Raw genomic sequence first — 25,797 nt, 5'->3', positions numbered from 1 at the left:
TATTTGGATACAGTCAACATAACCGGTACACAATTGCAGGATTTTACAGATAAAATACAGTAAATATAAACTATATAAATTATAAATAATGTGTAAAGTTATATAAATCTAAAAAATATTTATATATTATTAATATAAAAATTTATATAACTAATTTTTTTGTTATTGAAATTATGTTTTTACTCTCCAAATACATGTATATTGAATAAGAGATTTTTTGTTTGATAATAATTTTTATTTTCTAAAAAAAACTAATAATACAAAAAATAATAATTAATTTTTAGATTAGTAATGGGCTTAACATTTACGCCAGAATCGACATTGAAATCAGTTGATCCACGATATTTGGTTACCAGAGATATTAATAATAATAATAATAACGGTTTAACTGAGAAAATTGAGATCAAATTTTTTAGATACGAACCAACTGGTCATGTGATCATTAAATATGTTAATCTAAGCAATAATGATAGTTAGTATACATATATATTATATATATATATATATATTATATAAATAATTTATTGCTCTCTCTCTCTCTCTCTCTCTCTCTCTCTCTCACTATTATATAGCTTTAGTCGATGTCTACCAAACCAGTAATGATACCAAACCTGACGAAACATTACAGTCGATTGTTAAGCGAACTGAGCAAAGGTTGGACACTATTTTCAAACTACAGCCCATCGACGCTAACATCAGTAGTAATCATAACAACAACAACAACAATGACAGTGAGATACTAGTGATGAAAACTGATGCCAACACCGATTTGACGACAATTACATCGATTATGACAACCAATTCTAATAAGAAAATACACAAAACAACAGATCAAACAAAAATTCAAAATCAGGTATTTTTCGATTTGTTTTTTTATAATTAGTTAGTGATTACATACACATAGACCAGGGTCATAATAATTCCCAATAAATTACCAGTAAATTACCAGTAAATTACCAGTAAATTACCAGTAAATTACCAGTAAATTCCCTATAAATTACCAATAAATTACCAGTAAATTCACAATAAATTCCCAATAAATATCTAGTAAATTCCCTATAAATTCCCTATAAATTCCCTATAAATTCCCTATAAATTCCCTATAAATTCCCTATAAATTCCCTATAAATTCCCTATAAATTCCCTATAAATTCCCTATAAATTCCCTATAAATTCCCTTAATATTCCCAATAAATTCTCACATAAATTCTCACATAAATTTCATAATAAAGAAAAATTTATTTTGTAAAGATAAGGTATTTATTTATAGTAAAACTCAATTAGTATTTATATTTTTGTTTAATATTAAACTTTACATTAATAAAAAAAAAATTCGGCGCCAAAGCCCCCCCCCCCCCCAACCTATTCACTTTAGGCCGGGGATAGGGGGTTAAACCTAAAAATCTCGATCTCATGAGGGGGGTAAAATGGCCTTACCCCCCTACCCCCACCCCTTTTGCAACCCTAATATAGACATTCACATAATGATTAAGTATTAATAATCTTAAAAAATAAAAAAAGTAAAATCTTAAATTTCAATTATAACCATCAAAAATACAAATTCAAATAAATTATTTAGACTAACGATGACAGTGATGATGACGACGACAAAGACAATCTACTGATCTATCATTTACCGAAAAAAATTGTGGTCAACACCGATATGACAATAACTATTGATGAACCAACACATCAGACACCAGAGGATCAGGTATTTCATTGTTTAAATATTATTATTATTATTATTATTATATTAGAAATATTATAACTAATATAAGTTTTTATTATTAAATAAAAAAACTTATTTATTAGACTACAAGTAGTGATATTACAGACGACAACAACAACAACGATAAGTTAGAGAAAAAAATTGTGACCAAAATGAATCCCATAACAAAACTGCCGATAAAAATGACAACTAATGATGAAATAGTGTCGGAAACTGATAACGAAACCGAATCGCCGATAACTCTGGCCAGTGATGAACAGCTGGAAACTACTGAACCCGAAACCGAACCGTCGATAACAACAACAACACCAACTAATGATGAACTGTCGGAAACTGATATAACAACCGAACCGGCGATAACACCATCTAATGATGAACTGTCAGACAATTTACCGATAGTAACGACAGCATCACATCAAACAACAACAACAATCGTAGATCAGGTGCTTAACAAAAAAAACTTTAATTTTTTATTAAATTAAAAAAATATATATTATAATATTCAATAAACAATTGAAATAATATTTATTAATAATTAATTAATTTTTATTAATATATATATATATATATATATATATTTTAGATATTAGATAACGACGATAAAGATGTGATATTATTGAAAACATCGGAAACTGATCCCAACAAAGACAACGATAAGGACAGTATGACTGAGACGACGACAGTAGGGCTGGTAACTGATCCAAACACCACTAAACCGACTACAACAGTGTCATCAATAACAACAACGACAACAATAAATAAGACAAAGACAACACTGACTACTAGTAAATCATCGGACAAATTGCCAAATATAACAACAAATAAATTGGATATTAATCAGGTATTTATTATTTTAAAAAATATTTATATATACCGGTATATATTAAAACTTATAGTACAGTATATTTATATCTACTTTAACATTAAAAAAAACAAAAAAATATCACTTTAAGTACAGTATAAGATATACAAAAAATATTTTATTATTAATTAAGCATTTTCTAACTTAATTATTTTTTATATTTAGTATTTATATATATATATATATATATGTATATATAATTTTTAGATATAATTTTAATACTAAAATAATATATATTTATTAGTTTGTCAGCACAACCACCACAACTACCAGCACGGATGATGATAACAATGACGATGAGATTCAGACAAAATCATTGAAAGAAACTGACAGCAAAACCGAACCGCCAATAACAACAACAACAACTAGTGATAAACTGTCAAAAACTAGACCTAAAACCAAACCGCCGATAACAACACCTAATACTAAACTACAGGAAACTAAACCCATAACCGAACCGTCGATAACTACAACAACACCTAACGATAAACTCCAGAAAACTGATACCAAACCCGAACCGCCGATAACACCATCAACTGATGAACTGTTAGAAACTGATATAACAACCGAACCGTCGATAACACCATCTAATGATGAATTGTCAGACAATTTACCGATAGTAACGACAACATCACATCAAACAACAACAACAACAATCGTAGATCAGGTACTTAACAAACAAACAAAAAACTTTTATTTTATTATTAAATTAAAATAATATCTATTAATATCTATTTATATCTATTAGATAATAGATGACAACGATAAAGATGTGATTTTATTGAAAGCAACGGAAACTGATCCCAACAACGACAATATGACTGAAACGACAGTAGATTTGGCAACTGATCCAAACTCAACTAAACCGACTACAACATTGTCATCATCAACAACAACAAAGATAACAACAGATAAGACAAAGACAACACTATCTAATAGTAAATCATCGGACAAATTGCCAAATATAACGACAAATAAATTGGATATTAATCGGGTATTTATTATTTATTAAATATATATACCGGTATATATTAAAACTTATAGTAAAGTATATATTTATATCTACTTTAACAATAAAAAAAACAAACAAATATCACTTTAAGTACAGTACAAGATATACAAAATTAAATAAATATTCACGAATTCCTGAAAGGAATACGTATATGAAATCTATAAGTCGGTCTGTCTGTCGATCTGTCTGTCCCACGAGGACATAGGTTCGAATCCAGGCTCAGCTACGCTTTTTTTTGTTTTTTTTTATTTTTTTTTATTTTTAAGTATATTTTTAAACAAAAAAAAACAAAATGGTGTCCAATAATTAATAAAAAAAAATTTAAAATTTTTTTTTGAATTTTTTTAAAAATTTTTTTTTGATTTTTTTTTGTTTTTTTTCTTATTTAAGTTTATTTTTTAGGAAATTGAAGAAAATGGTGTCCAAAAATTAATTAAAAAAATTTTGATTTTTTTTTTGAATTTTTTTTTGAATTTTTTTGAATATTGATTTTTTATTTTTTTCGTTTATAAGTTTATTTTTTAGGAAAATAGTAGTTTATTTTGTAATACTGAATCATTTGATACCCCACATGACTATAGTTGTTTATTTTGTCATACTAAATCGTTTGATACCCTACATAACTATAGTTGAGTTTATTTTATCATACTGAATTTAATTTTTAATTATGATTAGGAATTCGTGTGGAAATGCTTTCTAGCATTCTCAACTGGTTTATAATTAATTAAGCATTTCCTAAATTAATTATATTTTTATATTTATTATTTTTGTTAATATATAATTTTAAGATATAATTTTAATATTAAAATAATTTTTTTTTATTAGATTGTCAGTACAACCACCACAACCACAACCACCACCACTGATGATGACAACAATGACGATGAGATTCACACAAAATCACTGAATGAAACTGATATCAAAACCGAACCGCCGATAACCACAACTAGTGATAAACTGCTAAATACTAAATTCAAAACCGAACCGTCGATAACAACACCTAATGATAAACTGCAAAAAACTAATTTCAAAACCCAGTCGTCAACAACAACAACAACAACAACAACATCTAACAATAAGCTTCAGACAACTGATCCCAAACCCGAACCGCCGATAACACCAACCACTGATGAACTATCAGAAACTGATATAACAACCGAACCGTCGATAACACCATCTAATGATGAACTGTCAGACAATTTACCGATAGTAATGACAACATCACATAAAACAACAACCGTAGATCAGGTGCTTAACAAAAAAAATTAATTTTTTTATTAAATTAAAATATATATTTTTTTTATTAATAGTTAAAATTGAACAATTGAAATCATATTTATTAATTTACTATTTATATATCTATTAGATAATTGATAACAACGATAAAGATGACATCCTATTGAAAGTATCGGAAACTGATATCAACAACATTACCGAAACATCGACAACAAAACCGACAGATCAACTACCAGTGGATCAGGTATTGACGGTAATTGTATTTTTATGTACAATACAACAACAAAAAAACTTATAATAAATATATATTAATAAATATTTTTAGACTACCTATAACAGTGTTGGTAACGGTTTGATTAAGTCTAAAGCTATATATCCCGGCAGCACAACCATCACAACCACTATTAGCAGCAAACCAGTGGCAGCTAATAGTCAGACAACAGAGGATTCATCTAATTTATACACCCATTATCACAGTAGTAGTAGTAGTAGTGGTAGTATTGGTGATAAAAATAAGACAATAACTACAACTAAATTGAATATTAATCAGGTATTTATAATCTACAGTAAATTTAGATAAACTTTAACAATGAATAAAAAAAACAAAAAAAAAATAAATATCACTTTTAAGTATAGTATAAGATACACACACACACACACACACACACATACATACATACATACGAAAAAATACACACAAAATTTTATAATGAATTAAGCATTTTCTTATTTATTATAATATAACATAATATTATTTTCTAACTTACAATTATATTTTAATAATACAATTATTTAATATAAAATTAACAACAAAAAAATGTAATTATTATTTTGTTGTTGATTAGATTGTCAGCACAACCACCACAACCACTACCACTGATGATCACAACAGTGACAGTGAAAGTGATATAAAATTACTGAAAGAAACTGATCCCAAAACCAGCGAAACAATGACGACTATTGGTGGTGAAGAAACGGTAGATGTTTTGGCAAATGGGACGACACGACGCCAGACACCAATAGATCAGGTATTTTATCAATATATATATATATATATATATATTAGAGTATAATATTATATATGAATACTATATTTAACTTATTAGATCATCACTAAGGCCTCACCTGTTGTAGACGAGGACAGTATGACTGAGACTACAGTAAATCTGGTGACTGATCTAACCACTAAACAGACTACAACATTGTCATCATCATCATCATCAACAACAACAACAAAGATAACAACAAATAAGTCAAAGACAACACTGACTACTAGTAAATCATCGGACAAATTGTCAAATATAACAACAAATAAATTGGATATTAATCGGGTATTTATTAATTTTTTAAATAATACTATACTATATATAAATTTATAAGTTATAGTATAATATATTTAGATTAACTTTAACAAAAAAAAAATATCACTTTAAGTACTGTAATACATACAAAAAAAATAAATATATAATTAATTAAACATTTTCTAACTTTATTATATATTTTTTATTTTTTATTATAATTTTAATATTAAAGTACTATTTTTATTAGATTGTCGGCACAACCACCACAACTACTACCACTATCACCGCCACTGATGATCACATCAGTGACAGTGAAATTGATATAAAATTACTGAAAGAAACTGATCCCAAAACCAGCGAAACGATGACGACTATTGGTGGTGAAGAAATGGTAGATATTTTGGCAAATTTAACGACACACCAGACACCAGTAGATCAGGTATTTCATCAGTTTTTATATATATATATAAACTGATTTTAAAAAATACATTATTTAAAAACATATTTACAAACAAACAATTTATTATTTTTTTTTGTTGAAGACTACCGAATCGGACAATGAGACTAAAGAGACGGAAACGGCTGATCCGTTTGCAAGCAGTGAATCGGCTGTTAATAGTATGGCAACAGAGTCTTCATCATCTAATTTACCGACGGCTCACTTAACTGATAATGATGTCAACGCCGATATGACTTCATCATCATCATCATCATCAACAGCAACAGATATAATTGAAGAATCGTCACCAACTGATCCAAAAACCCAAACAACAACTAATGAAGAACATGTAAGATCTGAGACAACCATAACAACAGATAGCCAAACAACAACAACATCAGTGGATCAGGTATTTCATTAATATTTAATTATATATATATATATATATATATATATATATATATATATATATATATAGAGAGAGAGAGAGAGAGAGAGAGAGAGAGTATATATTTAATTAAATATTAATTTATATGAAAATTAAATTAATTTGAATATTATTATTAGACTACCAGCGATCACAACAACAACAATAGAGATGATAATAATAATAATAATAAGATTATACAGACAAACTTCACACCAGAAATTGATCCCAACATCAACAACAACAACAATACTAAACCATCGATAATAATGATGACAACTAATAATACTAACAAATTGTTGGACACGACAACACCACATCAAACAGTACTTTATAAAGTAATTTTTAAAAAAATATGAATACCTGTAAATTAATTGATACAATAAGTTAACAGCAAAAAAATGTTATATTTTTTTTTGTTATTAGAGACCCACCATTACCACCACTACCTCCTCTACCAACACCATCACCACTACCACAACTGGTCGACGACAACATTATAATGATAATAAAGTGTTGGACATATTAACGATAAAACCAAAAATAACAACAAAACAGCAATCAATACTTTATAAGGTATTTTACAAAATTAAATACCATAATAATGTTTATCAGCTTTTAAAAAACTTTTAACTCCCCTCCTCTACCCCCCCCCCCCAAAAAAAATAACTATATTGTTAGATTGCCGCYACCACCASYACCACCACTACCACCACTGATGATCACAACAGTGACAGTGAAATTGATATAAAATTACTGAAAGAAACTGATCCGAAAACCAGCGAAACAATGACGACTATTGGTAGTGAAGAAACGGTAGATATTTTGGCAAATCTAACGACACGACACCAGACACCAGTAGATCAGGTATTTTATCAGTTTATATAAAAAGATAGATTAAATATATATATAGTATTAACATATAAAATAAAATTATTTTAATATTTTTTTTTTTGAAGACTACCGATAACAATGTCGGTGACAGTTTGATTGAATCAACTAAAGCACCGGAAGCTGATGGCGACGACAACATCACCAGCAGTCAACTGCCGGCTGTTAATAGTCTGTCTGTAAAAGTTTCATCTAATTTACCGAACCATCACTTAATGGCTAATAAGGTCAACAATACCGATATGACTTCATCATCATCGTCATCATCAACAACAACAACAACGACTAATTATAAACAATTGGCGGCAAACTCTATACCACTAATAAAGACTACAACACATCAGTCACCAGTAGTAGATCCGGTATTTTTTGTTGTTGTTGTTTTGTCAACTAATTTTAATAAAAATTATAATACTATTAATTATCCAATTAGATCACACAGGCCTCACATGTTGTAGATAACAACGATAAAGATATGATTTTATTGAAAGCATCGGAAACTGATCCCAACAACAACAACGATAAGGACAGTATAACTGAGACGACGACAATAGTAGAGCTGATAACTGATCCAAACTCAACTAAACCGACTACAACATTGTCATCATCATCATCAACAACAACCACAACAAATAAGTCAAAGACAACACTGACTACTAGTAAATTATCGGACAAATTGCCAAATATAACAACAAATAAATTGGATATTAATCGGGTATTTATTAATTTTTAAATAATATATATATATTAGCACTTATAGTACAGTATATTTAGATCTACTTTAACAATGAAATAAAATAAAATAAATAAATATCACTACAAGATATACACACACAAAAAAAATTATAATGAATTTTCTAACTTAATTATATTTTATATTTATTATATATGTATATAATTTTTAGATATAATTTTAATATTAAAAGTAATATATATTTTTATTAGATTGTGAGCACAACCACCACAACCACCACTACCACTGGTTATCACAACAGTGACGGTGAGATTGAGACAAAATCACTGAAAGAAGAAACTGATCCCAAAACCGAACCGCCGATAACTATAACGCCAACAACTAGTGATGAACTATCAGAAACTACTGATAGGATTACCGAAACACCGAATCCCGACCACAGCAGTGAACTGCCGGCTGTTAATAGTCTGTTAACAGTTACAACTAATATACCCGACCATCACTTAACAGATAACGAGGTCAACAACACCGATATGACTTCATTATCATCGATAACAACAACTAATTATAAACAATTGGCAGATACTATACCAATAATAATGGCTACAACACATCAGTCACCAGTAATAGATCCGGTATTTTTGTTGTTGTTGTTGTCAACTAATTTACTAAAATAATAATAATAATAATTAATATCATATATTATGATATACTGTATCATTACTAATACCCAATAAAAATAAAAACACTTTTTTAAAACTTTTTTTAGATCACTATAGCATCACCTGTTGTAGATGAGGACAGTATGACTGACCTAACAATTGGTCTGGTAACTGATCCAACCATTAAACCGACTACAATATTGTCAACAACAACAACAAAGACAACACTGACTGCTAGTAAATCATCGGACAAATTGTCAAATATAACAACAAATAAATTGGATATTAATCGGGTATTTATTAATTTTTTAAATATATGTATAATTATGTTAACATTTATATAGTACAGTATATTTAAATCAATTTTAATAATGAAAAAAAACAACAACAAATATAATTTTTAAGTATAGTATAATATATATATACAAAAAAAATTTATAATAAATTAAGCATTTTTTAAATTTATTATTGTATAACATAATCAAAATTTTCTAACATTTAATTATATATTTTAAAACTATTTTAAATAATAAATTAACAAAACAAAAATCATAATATTTTTATTAGACTGTTAGCACAACAACCATTACTACTATCACTGATGATCACAACAATGACAGTGAAATTGATATAAAATTACTGAAAGAAACTGATCCGAAATTTAGCGAAACAACGACCATTGGTGGTGAAGAAACGGTAGAAGTTTTGTCAAATCAAACGACACACCAGTCACTAGTAGATGAGGTATTAATGTTTAGTAGTTTAAAAAAGTTGATAATTTTATTTTTATCCCTCCCCCCCCCCCAAAAAAAAATAACTATAAATATTGTTAGATTATCGTCACCAACAACACCACTACCTCCACTACCATCAACACCACTGGTGATCACAACAGTGACAGTGAAATTGATATAAAATTACTGAAAGAAACTGATCCCATAATTAGCGTATCGATGACCACCAATGGTGGTGAAGAAACGGTAGATGTTTTGTCAAATGTAACGACACTCCAGTCACCAACAGTTGATCAGGTATTTCATCAGTTTATACATCAGTATACGGTATATATAAAAAATATAGAAAAATTATACAAATTATTTAATATTTTTAAAGACTACCGATCACAGTGTTGGTGACAGTTTGATTGAAACTAAAGCACCGGAAGCTATTAATACCGACAACACCAGCAGTGAACCACCGGTTTTATCTAATATCCCGACCCATCAGCTAACAGAATATGAGGTTAACAATACCTATATGACTACACATTCATCATCATTATTATCAACAATAACAGCTAATTATGAACAATTGGCAGACACTATACCATCAATAGAGACCCCAACAACAACAACAAGTCAATCACCAGTAGTAGATCCGGTATTATTTTTTTGTTGTCAACTTATTTTATAAATCATATCATATATTATAAATACTGTAAAAATTAAAAACTTTTATTTAACTTATTTTTTTAGATGACTAATACACAGGTAGTAGATGAGGACAGTATGACTGAGATGACGACAGTAGAGCTGGTAACTGATCCAAACTCAACTAAACCGATTATAACAGTGTCATCATCAACAACAACAAATAAGACAATGACAACACTGACTACTAGTAAATCATCGGACAAATTGCCAAATATAACAACAAATAAATTGGATATTAATCGGGTATTTATAACTTTAAAAAATAGATACTATATATTAGCACTTACTGTATAATACAGTAAATATATATATATTTAGATTTATATAACTTTAACAATTAATAAAAACAATATTAGTTTGTCAGCACAACCACCACAACCACTGGTGATCACAACAGTGACGGTGAGATTGAGACAAAATCACTGAAAAAAACTGATATCAAAACCGAACCGCCGATAACAACCCCTAATAATACTAAACTACAGGAAATCAAACCCAAAACCGAACCGTTAATAACAACAACTAATACTAAATTACTGGAAACTAAACCCATAACAGAACCGTTAATAACAATATCTAATACTAAAATACAGGAAATCAAACCCAAAACCGAACCGTTAATAACAATACCTAATACTAAAATACAGGAAATCAAACCCAAAATCGAACCGTTAATAACAACACCTATTACTAAACCACTGGAAACTAAACCCAAAACCGAACCGTTAATAACAACACCTAATACTAAACTACAGGAAACTAAACCCATAACCGAACCGTTAAAAACAATACCTAATACTATAATACAGGAAATCAAACCCAAAACCGAACCGTTAAAAACAATACCTAATACTATAATACAGGAAATCAAACCCAAAACCGAACCGTTAAAAACAATACCTAATACTATAATACAGGAAATCAAACCCAAAACCGAACCGTTAATAACAATACCTAATAGTACTAAACTACTGGAAACAAAACCCATAACCGAACCGCCGATAATACCAACTACTGGTCAACTATCAGACAAATTACCGATAGTAACGACACATCAATCAACAACCACAACAACAGCAATCGCACAGCAGGTGCTTAACAAAAAACTTAAGGCTAAAGATAGAGTCGACATTTTATTGAAATCATCGCTAACTGATCCCGACAACGATAACGACAACATCACCGAAACATCGACAACAAAATCGACAGATCAACTACCAGTGGATCAGGAATTTACGGTAATTGTATTTTTATATATAAAAAAACTATAATATAAAAAAATACAGATTAAATATATGATACAATACTATAAAACAAATTATTTAATTTTTGTTTTGTTTTAAAGATTACCGGTAACAGTGGTGGTAACAGTTTTATTAAGACAACTAAAGCACCGGTATCTAAGACCAACCACACCAGCAAACCGGCTGCTAATAGTAAACTAATGGCAAACACTATACCAATAGCAAAGACAACAAAAATAAATCACTTACCATTAGATCCGGTAGTTTTGTTTTGTTGTTGATTTGATAAAATTAAAATTAATATATAAAAAACATTTATTAATTATAATTAATAGATTATCAAAGCTCAGGATAAGTACAATATGACTGAAATAATGAAAAAATTGGCGACTAATCCAAAGACTACCACCAAATCAACTAAAATATCTTCAACAACATCATCACCACTACCACCACCAACAACAACAACAACAATGATTACAACAAAGTTAAATACTATACCGACTATTATTAGTAAATCATCGGACAAATTGTCAAATATAACAACAAATAAATTGGATATTAATAGAGTATTTATAATTTAATTTTTTTAAAAAAATTATTATAAATATATATACAGTATATTAACACTTATTTAGTACCGATATATTTAGTAATACTTTATAAATGAAAATAAAATAACAAAACATTACTTTAATTAAAATAATTACAAAATATAATAATAAAAAATATTTTATATAATCGATTAAGTATTTTATTAAATATTTTACTAAATTCTAGTTTTATTATTATTATTATTATCTGTTTTTTTTGAATAAATATTATTAATTAATAAAATATTATTATTATTATTTGTGTCCAAAGAATAATCTCAAACAATTAATACAACTATTGAATCGTATTACCGATTCGGGTCGGATTGGCTACAATTTTGTCGAAACAATATCTATTTCCGGTTCACAAATATCGCAAGTAAACACCAAATTACAGTAAGTTTTTATAATAATAATAATAATAATAATAATAATTTAATAGATTTTTAAAAAATAATTTATCATTTTTAAATATATGATAATAATTTTTTTTTTGAAAAAATTAAAACAGTTATTATTAATGTTATTATTATTATTATTATTATTAGTTATTATTATTATTAGTTATTATTATTAATATTAGTTATTATTATTAGTTATTATTATTATTATTATTATTATTATTAGTTATTATTATTATTATTATTATTATTATTATTATTATTATTATTATTATTATTATTATTATTATTATTATTATTATTATTATTATTATTATTATTATTAATTGTTATTATTATTATAGTAAAAAATAAATAAATATTTATACTCTCTATATGTGTGATATATAATGTATTTATTATTATTATTAATTTATATTATTTTAAATTTTTCTTCAAGATTTTATCTCAATCTAAATTTTACGGATCATATGATTGATTCAAGATATATGGTGACCACTGATAGAAATAAAATTTATGGACAATTAGAGATGGAAATATTGAAAACAAACAATTTATTGATCATTAAATTTACCAAGTATAAAGATAAAACCAGTTTAGTATAAATAAAAAATTTAATTTAATAAATATAGTAAACATTTTATGTATTATTAATAAAAAAAATTTTTATTAAGATATTCAAAATTATAATTAACATAAATTATTATAATTAATAATTAATAATTATTAATTATTATGATTATAATATACTATATATTTTAGGGGGGAAATAAAATTAATTATTTTATTTTTTTTTAAAGTAAATTAAATACTATTAAAAATTATACTAATATTATCTTTCAAATTATAATTAACATAAATTATTTGTAATATTATTAATTATTTTGAGTATAATATACTTTACTTTATATTTTGCATTTAAATTAATTATTATTTTTTTTAAAAAAAAGTAATTTACTATTAAAAAAAAAATTTTACTAACATTTTCACTCACTCTTTAAATTTGATTTATTTTATTTTGTGAAAAAATAAATAATTTTTTATTATCTATTTTTTATATATATATAGTTATTGCCGATGTCTACTCAAAAGCTGACAAACAATTTGATAGTTTACTATCTATTACACAGAGAATAATGAAAAATTTAGACCTAAATTATAATTTAGTTTCAATGGTTAAACAGAAAGATTCAAATCAGTCGACGACTAAACAAAACAGTTGACTAAAAAATTAAAGAAAAAAAAGATAAATTTTATTTTATTTTTTTAATTAAATATTTTTTTTAAAAATCAAATTAATGTTTTATTATATTTTAATAATTATTGATTGATTTAGATGATTAATTAAAATTTATTTAGCATTATAATTTTTTGTTGTTGAATTAATTAATCAAACTATTATAATTAAAATAATATTTGATAGAATATAAAATATTATTAAATTATATTTTTAAAAAAAAAAATTATTAAAACATTTTTTGAATTTATTTTATAATAAAATAAATATTTAGAATATTAATCAATAAAATATTTAATAATAATATTTTTTTAATATATTATTTGATAATCTACTTTACTTTTTTTTAAATAGAAATAATATCAATTATAAACTAAACATATAATAAAATAAATAACAATATTATTATTTAAATAACTGTTTTTATTGTAATTGTTTGAAGAGAGAGAGAGAGAGAGAGAGAGAGAGAGAACCAGAAGTAATTTTTTTATTTATTTAAAAGATATTATTAATAATAATAATATTATTATTGTTTATTTATTTATACAATATTATATTTAACTAATGTAAATTTTATTTACAATATATTTTTTACTTTATAATTTGACACTTATACAAAACAAACTATATATTATTATTATTGATGTTATTTTATTGTATAATTTATTGATAATGTGATTGAATAGACGAGAGAGAGAGAGAGAGAGAGAGAGAAATTGTCAATAAAAAAATAATGAAAATTAGGTTAAAACATATTTTTACATGTTTTACATTGAATACTAAAAAAATAATTTTTATAATAAGATTTTTTTTTAGAAACTCTAATATTTAATTATATTTCAGATTATATATATATGTTTTTATTTTAATTTAATACAATGAATCAATTAATAACTAATCAAAATAGTTTAACTATTATTATTATTACTAACCTAACTCTGTATTTAATAATAATAAAATTAATAATAATATCTCCCGGTGCCGATTGCTCATCTCATTGGTCACAAGTATTGCCTAATTTATGCACCGATAGTACACCGGATCGGGTATACAATGGACTTTTAGGTTGCGATAAACTAATGGATCCGGAAGTATAGATATATTATTTATATTATAAAAATTTAATAATTTAATTTTATCTCAATTTGTGGTTCATATACTTCAAACAACTACATATTTACTGTATAACTATAGGTACGGCAAATATTTGACGGTTGTGTACGCAATTTGATATCTGGCCGTCAGCTAAGTCCGGATAAGCCGCGTATTTGCTACTACTATGAGACCAAACAGGCCGTCCAATTGGACAACTGTAAGAGCCAGGCCTATCGCAATCGGGCCTATACTGTCAGACAGATTATTAATAAAGAGCACCGGCATATGGTATTTACTATTATACTTATCTAACAGTTTTTTTGTTGTTTAAAATAATTTGTTTAAATTTTGTGGTATATATATATATCTATATCTATATATATAAGTGGTGTACTATGAAAATTGCCCGTCCATTGGGTTGGGAGCACCTGTGTGTGTCAGGTCTGTCCCCGGAACGTAAGTCAGCCATACGTCGGTGCGATGATCGCTATAAAGAGGTACAGTATATACTGTTTATATTATTATTAGGGTTAGATTGAGATTCCCAGGGAGGAAAGTTCCCAAATAAAATCCCTCCAATTTTCCCGGAAAATATGGAAAATATATTATATTCCCTCCCTTAATCGTTAGAAAGGGAATATATAATTTGTCATACATTAAAAAGTACCTAATCTCAATGACTATGCGCTTCAATTGGGACCAGTATGTTAGTAATAACTCAATCAAAATATGATTCAAATATTATTAAATATTTAGTAAAAACATTAAATACATTTTGTAGACATTTACTATACAAACGTGTTTTTAATTAAACATTATGTAAGGTGAGTTAGGGTACGATAGGTGGTACCACAAGGAAATGTCTTCCCAGGGAATTCCCAGGGAACAGGGAATATAAGGAACTTATGGAAAATAAGACGAGGGAGGGAATCTGATCTAACCCTAATTATTATAGACTTATCATATAATTATTAGTAATTAATATATTGATAATAATAATACTAACAATTTATTTAGTTCAATATTTATGACATTATATTATATTTTTAAGATAATTTTTTTTTAAATAATAAAACAAATTTAAATTCAAATAAATATCTAATATTTAGCAAATATTAAATTTAATTGAAATAATTTTTTTTTATTAATCTCATTTATTTTGTCAATTTTTTTAAAAATATTTTTTAAAAATATTTTTTATTTCTTAGATAACACAACCAATAGCCCAGTGCTACGCACAGGTGTTTGGCGATAGACATGACGGCCGGCCCTATGCTTGTCGATCGTTTGAACATTTCAATAATGTATTTAGCTATTATTTAGATAATTAATTAATTAAAATTTAATTAAATTATTATTATATGAATTAATATATTTTTTGAAAAAATATATATATATAAAGTTATGGCAATGTCTTGAATCAAAAACTAGACCACAAAATAGCGGTAGAAATGCCAACAATTGGCAACAAAAAAGTGAAAAGTTGGCCATCGATTATATGGATTGTCTCAGAGATATTAGTATTTAATTACATTATTTACTATACATTAAAATATATATAATTTAAATATATGTATACTTTATTCACATTATTATATTATTATAATTTTTTAATTTTTAATACTATTTAGAGGATATGTATAAGATATATACAGTATATATATATATATATATATTGGGTAGTGGACATAAGTTTTTTCGTTTGAATAGTATGTAATTTAACTTATCTTTAGAGTAGGAATTAGTATTGCAAAATTAACAATGTCACAAAATTACCTTAAAATATTTACATTTAAATTATTTTTTATTTTTAAATTTATCTTTATTAAAATGGTCAAAATATTGTTTTTGTATTTTTGATACTTTCTTGTTTATCAATTCGTAGAAACCTTTCATAAAAATTTTAAAAATTGTAAAACATTTTTCTAAGATACGGCTTTAGATTAAACATAATTCAGATTTTTAAAGACTGCTTAACTGCTTAACTATTATAAAATAAAAACAAATTGAAAACAATTTTTTTTATAATATCTCAAATATAAATGTCAATAATAAATTTTATAGATTAATTATCAATTAAATAAACATACATTTATAAATATAGACATTTATAGTATTCAACAATAAACAAATCAATTTTTTATAATTTCAATATCCCGTTCAAAAATAACGTCAATTTAAGTACTATAAAAACGAATAAACCTATGTCCACTAACCAATATATATATATATATACTGTATATATACTGTATATATACTGTATATATACTGTATATATACTGTATATATACTGTATATATACTGTATATATACTGTAATAGTAAAAATATAACTATTTTATTAAATTTATAGTCATTTATAGCATACTTTTAAAAAAGTAAATATATTTTAAGTATATTAAAGTAATAACTCAAATTCAAATTATTAAATATTATATGTTTTATAAAATAATATTGTTTTTTTAAATTTTCATTTTGAGTTTTTTTAAAATAAAATTTTCGAAACTTAACATTATTATTTATTATTATAATTATAGTTATTTATTAGTTTATTAAATACACAAACATTTAAACCGTAAGTTAACGGATAATAAATTTTTTTTCGTAAATTGAAATATTTACTTAATTAATCATTTTATTTCCTAATTGTATTAATTGTTTTACTTATGACGTACTGGTATAATTAAATTTAATAAAATATTGGTAATAATTTAAAAAAAAATATTTAATTGCTATAACCATAATAATAATGATAATATTATAAGTAATTTTATTTTCTAAAATAAAATGGAAATCATTAGTAAATATTTAAGTTTAATAAAATTATTTTCAACATTATTTCTATTGTTAATATTAATGTTTTCTCAAAATTTTGTAAACTCTATAATGATTTTGCCTCAATTGAAAAGTATTAGCAGTCTATATGATTCAACAGTAAGTTATATATATATATATATTAAAATTATTTATTTAGAAATTTTTTTTAACTTATCAAACAAATTAATCTATAATACATTATTAACATTTTTAATATTAATATTACTGATTTATAGAAATATAAAGAGAATATTTTTTTTTTTAAAAAGTAAATTATTAAATTAATTGAATATATATTTGCAGTATATATACATTTTTTGTATAATATATATTTTAATAAAATAAATTATTAAATTTTAATTTTTTTAGTTTAATCTTTTAAAATATAGAGGAATATACTGTATATATAAAATTTATTTGTGTTATTTTGATTTTGACTTATTTATGAATATTATAATAATTTATATAAACAATTTTTACAATAATTTAAAATAATAATAGTAATGATATATTGATTATTATTAATAATTTAGGTAAATAATAGTTGGTATAAAATTTATGGATCTGTTAGATCTATTTGCCATAACATTGAAGTAAAACCCGTAACCAAACCGTTTGGCGAACAAAATCTAGAATATCAGGTTCAGAGACGGTATGACAATATTATTAGCATTTTATTTAATTTTAAATATATAATTCAATAATAATATATATTTTAATAAAAAAATTTATAAATTAACAAAAAAATTAATAAATAGTATAAAAATTGATAGACAGGACAATAAATTGTTGTCTATATCAACGGTTAGACAACAAGATGACGGGTCACTGATGTTGACCCGTAATGACGATAACAGTACTCAACAAGAGTTAAGAATTCTTGAGGTCAAGAAAAACGATTTTTGTGTCCTATTATTGGTAGACATCAAAACTAATACTCGTAAGTGTGTGTATGTGTGAGTGTATGTGTAAGTGTATGTGTGAGTGTATGTGTGAGTGTATGTGTGAGTGTATGTGTGAGTGTATGTGTGAGTGTATGTGTGAGTGTATGTGTGAGTGTATGTGTGAGTGTATGTGTGAGTGTATGTGTGAGTGTATGTGTGAGTGTATGTGTGAGTGTATGTGTGAGTGTATGTGTGAGTGTATGTGTGAGTGTATGTGTGAGTGTATGTATGTGTTTGTGTGTATGTATTTGTATGTATGTGTTTGTATGTATGTGATTGTATGTATGTGTTTGTATGTATGAGTTTGTTTGTATGTATGTGTTTGTATGTATGTATGTGTTTGTATGTATGTGTTTGTATGTATGTATTTGTATGTATGTGTTTGTATGTATGTGATTGTATGTATGTGTTTGTATGTATGAGTTTGTTTGTATGTATGTGTTTGTATGTATGTATGTGTTTGTATGTATGTATGTGTTTGTATGTATGTGTTTGTGTGTATGTATTTGTATGTATGTGTTTGTATGTATGTGATTGTATGTATGTGTTTGTATGTATGAGTTTGTTTATATGTATGTGTTTGTATGTATGTATGTGTTTGTATGTATGTGTTTGTATGTATGTGTTTGTATGTATGTGTTTGTATGTATGTGTTTGTTTGTATGTGTGTGTGTGTGTATGTGTTTACACTATTAATTAATTATTATTTTATTATAAATTAATTAATTACAATTTTTTTATCTATCTATAGGTGACTTAATTGTCTATTCCCGTCAAAAGAGTTTAAATAATAAATTATTGAAAATCGGTGAACGATTGAAATTAATGTATAAAATTGATTTACCACTCTATCGGATGCAACAAAATGGTTGTAACGATAAAATGCTAAAACTTTCAAATAATGGTAAATCTGATAACAATCACAACGAATACGACAATCAAAATGTTTTATTGATAACAAAAAAGCCGAAAACTATTCGGTCGACTATACCGTCAAACTATATAAATCATAATAAAATTTATATCGACAATAGTTAACACATTTCATCATAATTAGTACATTAATGTTAATATTTTAATTATTATTTATAATTGTTATTTAAATTTAGTATAGATCTATTTATTTTTAAAAAATTTATTTAAATTATTATATATGATATGTAAGCTTATTTTAACAAATTATTTTAAAAATCAACAAGGTACTGATTGCTAGCAATATGTACAACAATGATACAAAAAAATTAACATTTAAAATTAATAGATTTTAACAATTTAGTTAACTAATTAATAAAAAATTTTTATAAAAAAAACTACAATAAAATTTCTATAACTTAATTTTTTATTTTTAAAATACACTAATAATCATTTTAAAATTAAATTTTAATTTATTAATATTTAAGTTTATTGAAAATATTTTTTTTAATCTGTAATTAACGTCAATGATGTATATGTATGATTTAATTTTATAAAAAAATATAGGTAATAAAATTATATGTTTTTATATATATATATATTAAAGTAAACAAAAATGGTTTCAATTATTAAATATTTAACATTAATAAAATTATTTATATCATTATTGTTTTTATTGTTATATGTGTTTTCCCGAAATTATGTAAACTCTATGATGATTGCGCCTAAATTGCTAAATATTAACAGTCTATACGATGCAACTGTAACTATATATTTATATTAATACTAATTAATTAATACTAATTAATTAATTTTATCAAATTATAAACAAATTAATCTTCAATATAAATTAACACAAAATATATTATGTTTTTGTTTTATATATAATTAAAATTTTCTAACAGAATTTATTTGAGATATGTTTTTTTTATAAAAAAATAAAATTATTTATATCATTATAACTCTATTATATATTATATAATTTATAGGTTTATTTAATTTAAAAAAACTGTTACAATAGTTAAAATAATTTATAATAATAATATATTGATTATTATTAATAATTTAGGTAAATAATAGTTGGTATAAAATTTATGGATCTGTTAGATCTATTTGCCATAACATTGAAGTAAAACCCGTAACCAAACCGTTTGGCGAACAAAATCTAGAATATCAGGTTCAGAGACGGTATGACAATATTATTATTATTATTATTATTAGTAGTAGTAGTAGTAGTAGTATTAGTAGTAGTAGTATTAGTAGTAGTAGTAGTAGTAGTAGTAGTAGAAGTAGTAGTAGTAGTAATAGTAGTAATAATAGTAGTAATAATAATAATAATAATAATAATAATATTAGTAGTAGTAGTAATAGTAGTAGTAAATAGTTTTTTTTATAAATAATTTAACTTATATTGTTAATTATTTTTCTAATATTTATAATAAAAATTCTTAAAACAAATTATCAAATTTTAAACTATATAAATATTTAAATAATAGTTTTTAAAAATTTAATTAATATAACAATAATTAGTACATACATGTATGTACTGTAGTATATGTTAATACATTTTATATAGTAAATACTACATTATACTACACTGTATATACGGTATATAATAATAGTTTATTAATATTCAATACTGTATATTAAAATATATTAGTTTTTTATGATATTATTAAAAAAAAATCAAATAATAATAAACAGTATTAAATTTGTTAGACAGGGAAATAAATTGCTATATATATCAACGGTTAGACAACAAGATGACGGGTCACTGATGTTGATCCGTAATGACGATAACAGTACTCAAGAGGTGAGAATTCTTGAGGTCAAGAAAAACGATTTTTGTGTCCTATTATTGTTGGACATCAAAACCAATACTCGTATGTATCTGTATGTGGTTTATACTGTATATATGTGTTTGTATATATATATATATATATATATAAATTATATATATATATGGGTTATATGTGTGTATATGTAGTCTATATGAGTGTATGTGGTCTTTATGTGTGTGTATCTGTATATGTAGTCTATATGTGTGTATGTGGTCTATATATATATATATATATATACTGTATATATATGTGTGTGTATATGTATGTGTTAACACTATTAATTAATTATTATTTTATTATAAATTAATTACTTAATTATTTTTTTTTATCTATCTATAGGTGACTTAATTGTCTATTCCCGTCAAAAGAGTCCAAATAATAAATTATTGAAAATCGGTGAACGATTGAAATTAATGTATAAAATTGATTTACCACTCTATCGGATGCAACAAAATGGTTGTAACGATAAAATGCTAAAACTTTCAAATAATGGTAAATCTGATAACAATCACAACGAATACGACAATCAAAATGTTTTATTGATAACAAAAAAGCCGAAAACTATTCGGTCGACTATATCGTCAAACAGTATCGTCAATAATAATAAAATTTATATAAACAATAATTAACACATTCATCAAATAATAAATACATTAAATATTAACCATAATTATTATTTATTTAAATTATTTAAATTATTATATATTTACCCTAACATACTGTTATTACTGACATCATATATAATGTATAATATCTATATATTTTATTTAAAAATTTTATCATTTGTGTAAAACTGTTTTTTTTAAAAAAAAATTCAATTATCTATTAAATATTTGTTTTTGTAATTCTATGTTATAGAAAAATATTTTTTAAAAAAATCATATTATTTTATAATAATAATAATAATTTTGATGTTTAAGTTTTAATTTTTGTAAAAACTATAGCTTTGTATAAATTATTATTTTTTTAAGTATAGAAGTAAAATATTTCTTAAAATTTATTTCACCCATTTTATTACAAAAATTTAATTAAACTTAATAATAAAAAAAATCTGTGTAATTTTATTACTAATAATGTATTAATAAATTATGGATTTTTAACATTTAAAAAAAATATTATATTATTTGAGATATTAGAAATTAAATATATTAGTAGTTATTAATCAAAAAAATATGTGTTTTTTAGAATTCATTTAAAACTTATTATTTATATTAATTTAACTAATTATTTTATATAATTATATAATTTATTTCATAAGTATATATATATATTAAAAATGTCTAAAGTTAAGTCAACTATCCGATCACCTTGGTTATTAATAATATTTGCAATTATATTATTTGTATCTATCAATTTTATAAAATGTAACAATAATAACAACAACGATACCACTAATGGTTAGTAAAACCTTTATTAATAATCAAAGTTTACTAGTATTTAGTATAAAATAATAGATTTTAACTTTTTTATATTTTATTTGTAGATTTTTTTAGTTAACATTATTGTTATAGAATAAACAAATTAATTTTTTTATTAATTTAGTAAATTTTATTTTTATTACTAAAAAAATATTGTTTTTTATATAATTAGTAGTATTTACATAAAAAAAAGTACACACGACTAATATTAGTTTTTAAATTTAAAAATTATAATAAAAGTATAACAACAATAAAAAAAAATAATTTTTAAAATAATAATATTACAGTTAATAACAACAACAATAATAATAATAACAATAATTATGATTATAATAAAAAAGAGGTTCTCTTAAAGTATATCAAGAATAATAATAATAATAATAATAATCAAAATGATAATAATAATAATGTTGTCTTAAAATCTAATGAAAATAATAATAATAACAATAAATCTGAGACTACTTTACCTGATTTGCCGCCAGAATCGACATTGAAAACTACGGTAATATTATTATTATTAATAATAAAATACCTATAATTATATTTTATATTAAAAAATTGTCTTATTTTTTTTATCTAAAAAAATTATATAATTTTTTTTGTTAATTCATTTAAAAATAATTAGTTTTATTTTAGTTTAACATACATTAACAACAACAAAAAAAGTTTAATTACAAACATTTTATATTATAATGCTTAATAAAAATATATTAAAAAATAGACAAATTAAGTATTATAATAAAAATTAATATAAAATTTTTATATAAATTGTTAATTATTTCTAATAATAAAATATTTTATCAATCATAATGTTAAATATTTGAGTTCTAGGTTTTTCCCCTTAAATTTTAGTTTTCAATATTATTAATAACTTTAGTTAAATAGAAAAAAATCACTTATTATATTTTTTTTTTGAAAAAAATTAGATAGATTTTATAAGTTTAATTATATATATTTAAAAAAAAAAATTATTTTAATATTTTAAATTTGTCTAAATTTATTAATTAAAAAAAATAAAACATTTATATTAATAAATATAATGTTTTTTTTTTAAAAAAAAATAGATGACTGGGCGCTGGTATCCAGTTTATTCAACATATAAGCGAACATTTAGCTATATGGACATCGATTACATAGCCGATACTGAACCGGCCATATTCAATATAATATTTAAGTAAGCTATTTATAATAATTATTTTTAATATAATCATAAGTTATGATTATATTTATAAAAAATAATAATTATTATTTTTTACAAACTATGGCTAACAAATAAAAATCAATTAACAAATCAATTAAGTTTTTATTATTTTCCTTAGTATACACTCTATCGGGAAACAAAATTTTTGATCTTATTTTTAAAATTTGATAATTAAATTTTTTAAAAATAGTCATTGAAATGTGATTTAAAATAATTTTGGATATTATTTATATATAACTTAAAAAAATAATTAAATTAATTAGATTTTCATTTCATTATAATTGTTTTTATTTAATAGTAATATTTATAGTATAATAATAGTATATTATTATTAATATGCAGTATAGCACAGATAAATATTTTTTTTTTTGAAAAAATAATTTATTTAATAAAAATAATGTATTATGTTGTATAGTATTTTTTTTTTTTTTTGGACGAATACTTATTAAAATTGTTTTTTTTGTAAATTTAAGTTATTTAATTGTATTAATATTTATTTATTTTTTAATTTTTAAATTAGTGATTATAATCCAAATAAAAAGCCCCGTATTGGACACACCATTTTTGATAACGATAATAGTCTATTGGTTACCTATAATAATAAAGATGATGACCATCAACAGGCTATTTATCATATACTAGGATATGATCCGAATCGTTATGTAATTATTAGATTTGAAAGCACTATAACTAATAAAGGTTAGTTATATTTGAAAAAAAATAAATATTTTTTTTTGTTAATTTTTTTTATATAGAATTTATTTTTGTAGTTGTTTTGTTAATTAATTGTTAATTTTTGTTTTGTTTTGTTTTTTTGATTAACAAATTCATAAATCTAAATGCTTTTATATATTTATATAGATATAATTTACAGTATATTTATATATTGTATGAAAAATATAGTATAGTTTATATTGATTAGTGTTCGGTTATGTTTTACAAAAATTTTTTTTTAACTTTTTGTTTTACATGAATAATTTAAAAAAATACTATATATATAATATATACTGTATATAAATATTATATACTACTGTATATCTATAAAAAAAATAACTGTTATATTAATATTTTGTTTTGTTTTTTTTGTTAATAAAAAAAAATTGTTATTTAGTTGGCGTAACTGTCTATTCAAGAGGCGATGGACCGAATCAATTGAATCTATTGAATATCGCAAACAATATATTGAATCGTTTGGGTCTTAACTATAACTTACAACAAACTGATACAAATGGATAGTTTTAATCAAACAAATAATAATAATAATAATTAAACCGAAAATCTTTTTTTTTTTGTGATTATCGATAATATTTTAATAAAAAAACTAAATCTAAAATAAAAATCTAAAACAAACAATTAATTTAATATATACTAGTATAATAATTTTAATTTTATTTAACTATAAACTACTG

At 23.4% G+C, this 25,797-nt stretch overlaps 3 protein-coding genes across 3 annotated transcripts; all 3 read left to right on the top strand.

Moving 5' to 3' along the window:
* Positions 1-291: 291 nt before the first annotated feature.
* On the top strand, positions 292-20,054 carry LOC128954745 (mucin-2-like). Its single transcript, XM_054300344.1, has 36 exons — positions 292-476; positions 598-853; positions 1,580-1,711; positions 1,813-2,172; positions 2,313-2,570; positions 2,836-3,258; positions 3,340-3,585; positions 4,429-4,851; positions 4,970-5,092; positions 5,165-5,389; positions 5,685-5,867; positions 5,946-6,008; positions 6,388-6,579; positions 6,683-6,988; positions 7,688-7,873; positions 7,966-8,259; positions 8,331-8,612; positions 8,843-9,226; positions 9,361-9,546; positions 9,821-9,997; positions 10,087-10,284; positions 10,367-10,633; positions 10,729-10,929; positions 11,043-11,924; positions 12,032-12,190; positions 12,266-12,499; positions 12,795-12,919; positions 15,195-15,252; positions 15,356-15,544; positions 15,643-15,753; positions 16,465-16,560; positions 16,659-16,776; positions 18,165-18,189; positions 18,644-18,724; positions 18,846-19,012; positions 19,768-20,054. The coding sequence occupies exons 1-36, from the start codon at positions 292-294 to the stop codon at positions 20,052-20,054; spliced, it is 8,082 nt and encodes a 2,693-aa protein (XP_054156319.1).
* Positions 20,055-20,612: 558 nt separating this feature from the next.
* Positions 20,613-23,556, top strand: LOC128954734 (uncharacterized). Its single transcript, XM_054300333.1, has 5 exons — positions 20,613-20,691; positions 20,998-21,116; positions 21,648-21,811; positions 22,109-22,357; positions 23,531-23,556. The coding sequence occupies exons 1-5, from the start codon at positions 20,641-20,643 to the stop codon at positions 23,554-23,556; spliced, it is 609 nt and encodes a 202-aa protein (XP_054156308.1). The 5' UTR covers positions 20,613-20,640.
* Positions 23,557-23,622: 66 nt separating this feature from the next.
* On the top strand, positions 23,623-25,657 carry LOC128955181 (uncharacterized). The gene is made up of 4 exons (XM_054300829.1): positions 23,623-23,689; positions 24,252-24,361; positions 24,909-25,087; positions 25,500-25,657. Exons 2-4 carry the CDS (start codon positions 24,252-24,254, stop codon positions 25,622-25,624), a joined length of 414 nt encoding a protein of 137 aa, XP_054156804.1. The 5' UTR covers positions 23,623-23,689; the 3' UTR covers positions 25,625-25,657.
* Positions 25,658-25,797: the final 140 nt, after the last annotated feature.

This window comes from Oppia nitens, unplaced genomic scaffold (assembly GCF_028296485.1).
Source record: "Oppia nitens isolate AA-2021 unplaced genomic scaffold, nextdenovo-longstitch-racon4-pilon3 scaffold12_pilon_pilon_pilon, whole genome shotgun sequence".
Taxonomy (NCBI): domain Eukaryota; kingdom Metazoa; phylum Arthropoda; class Arachnida; order Sarcoptiformes; family Oppiidae; genus Oppia; species Oppia nitens.
Note: the sequence above shows the minus strand (reverse complement) of the source record. Positions and strands in the feature narration are given on the sequence as shown.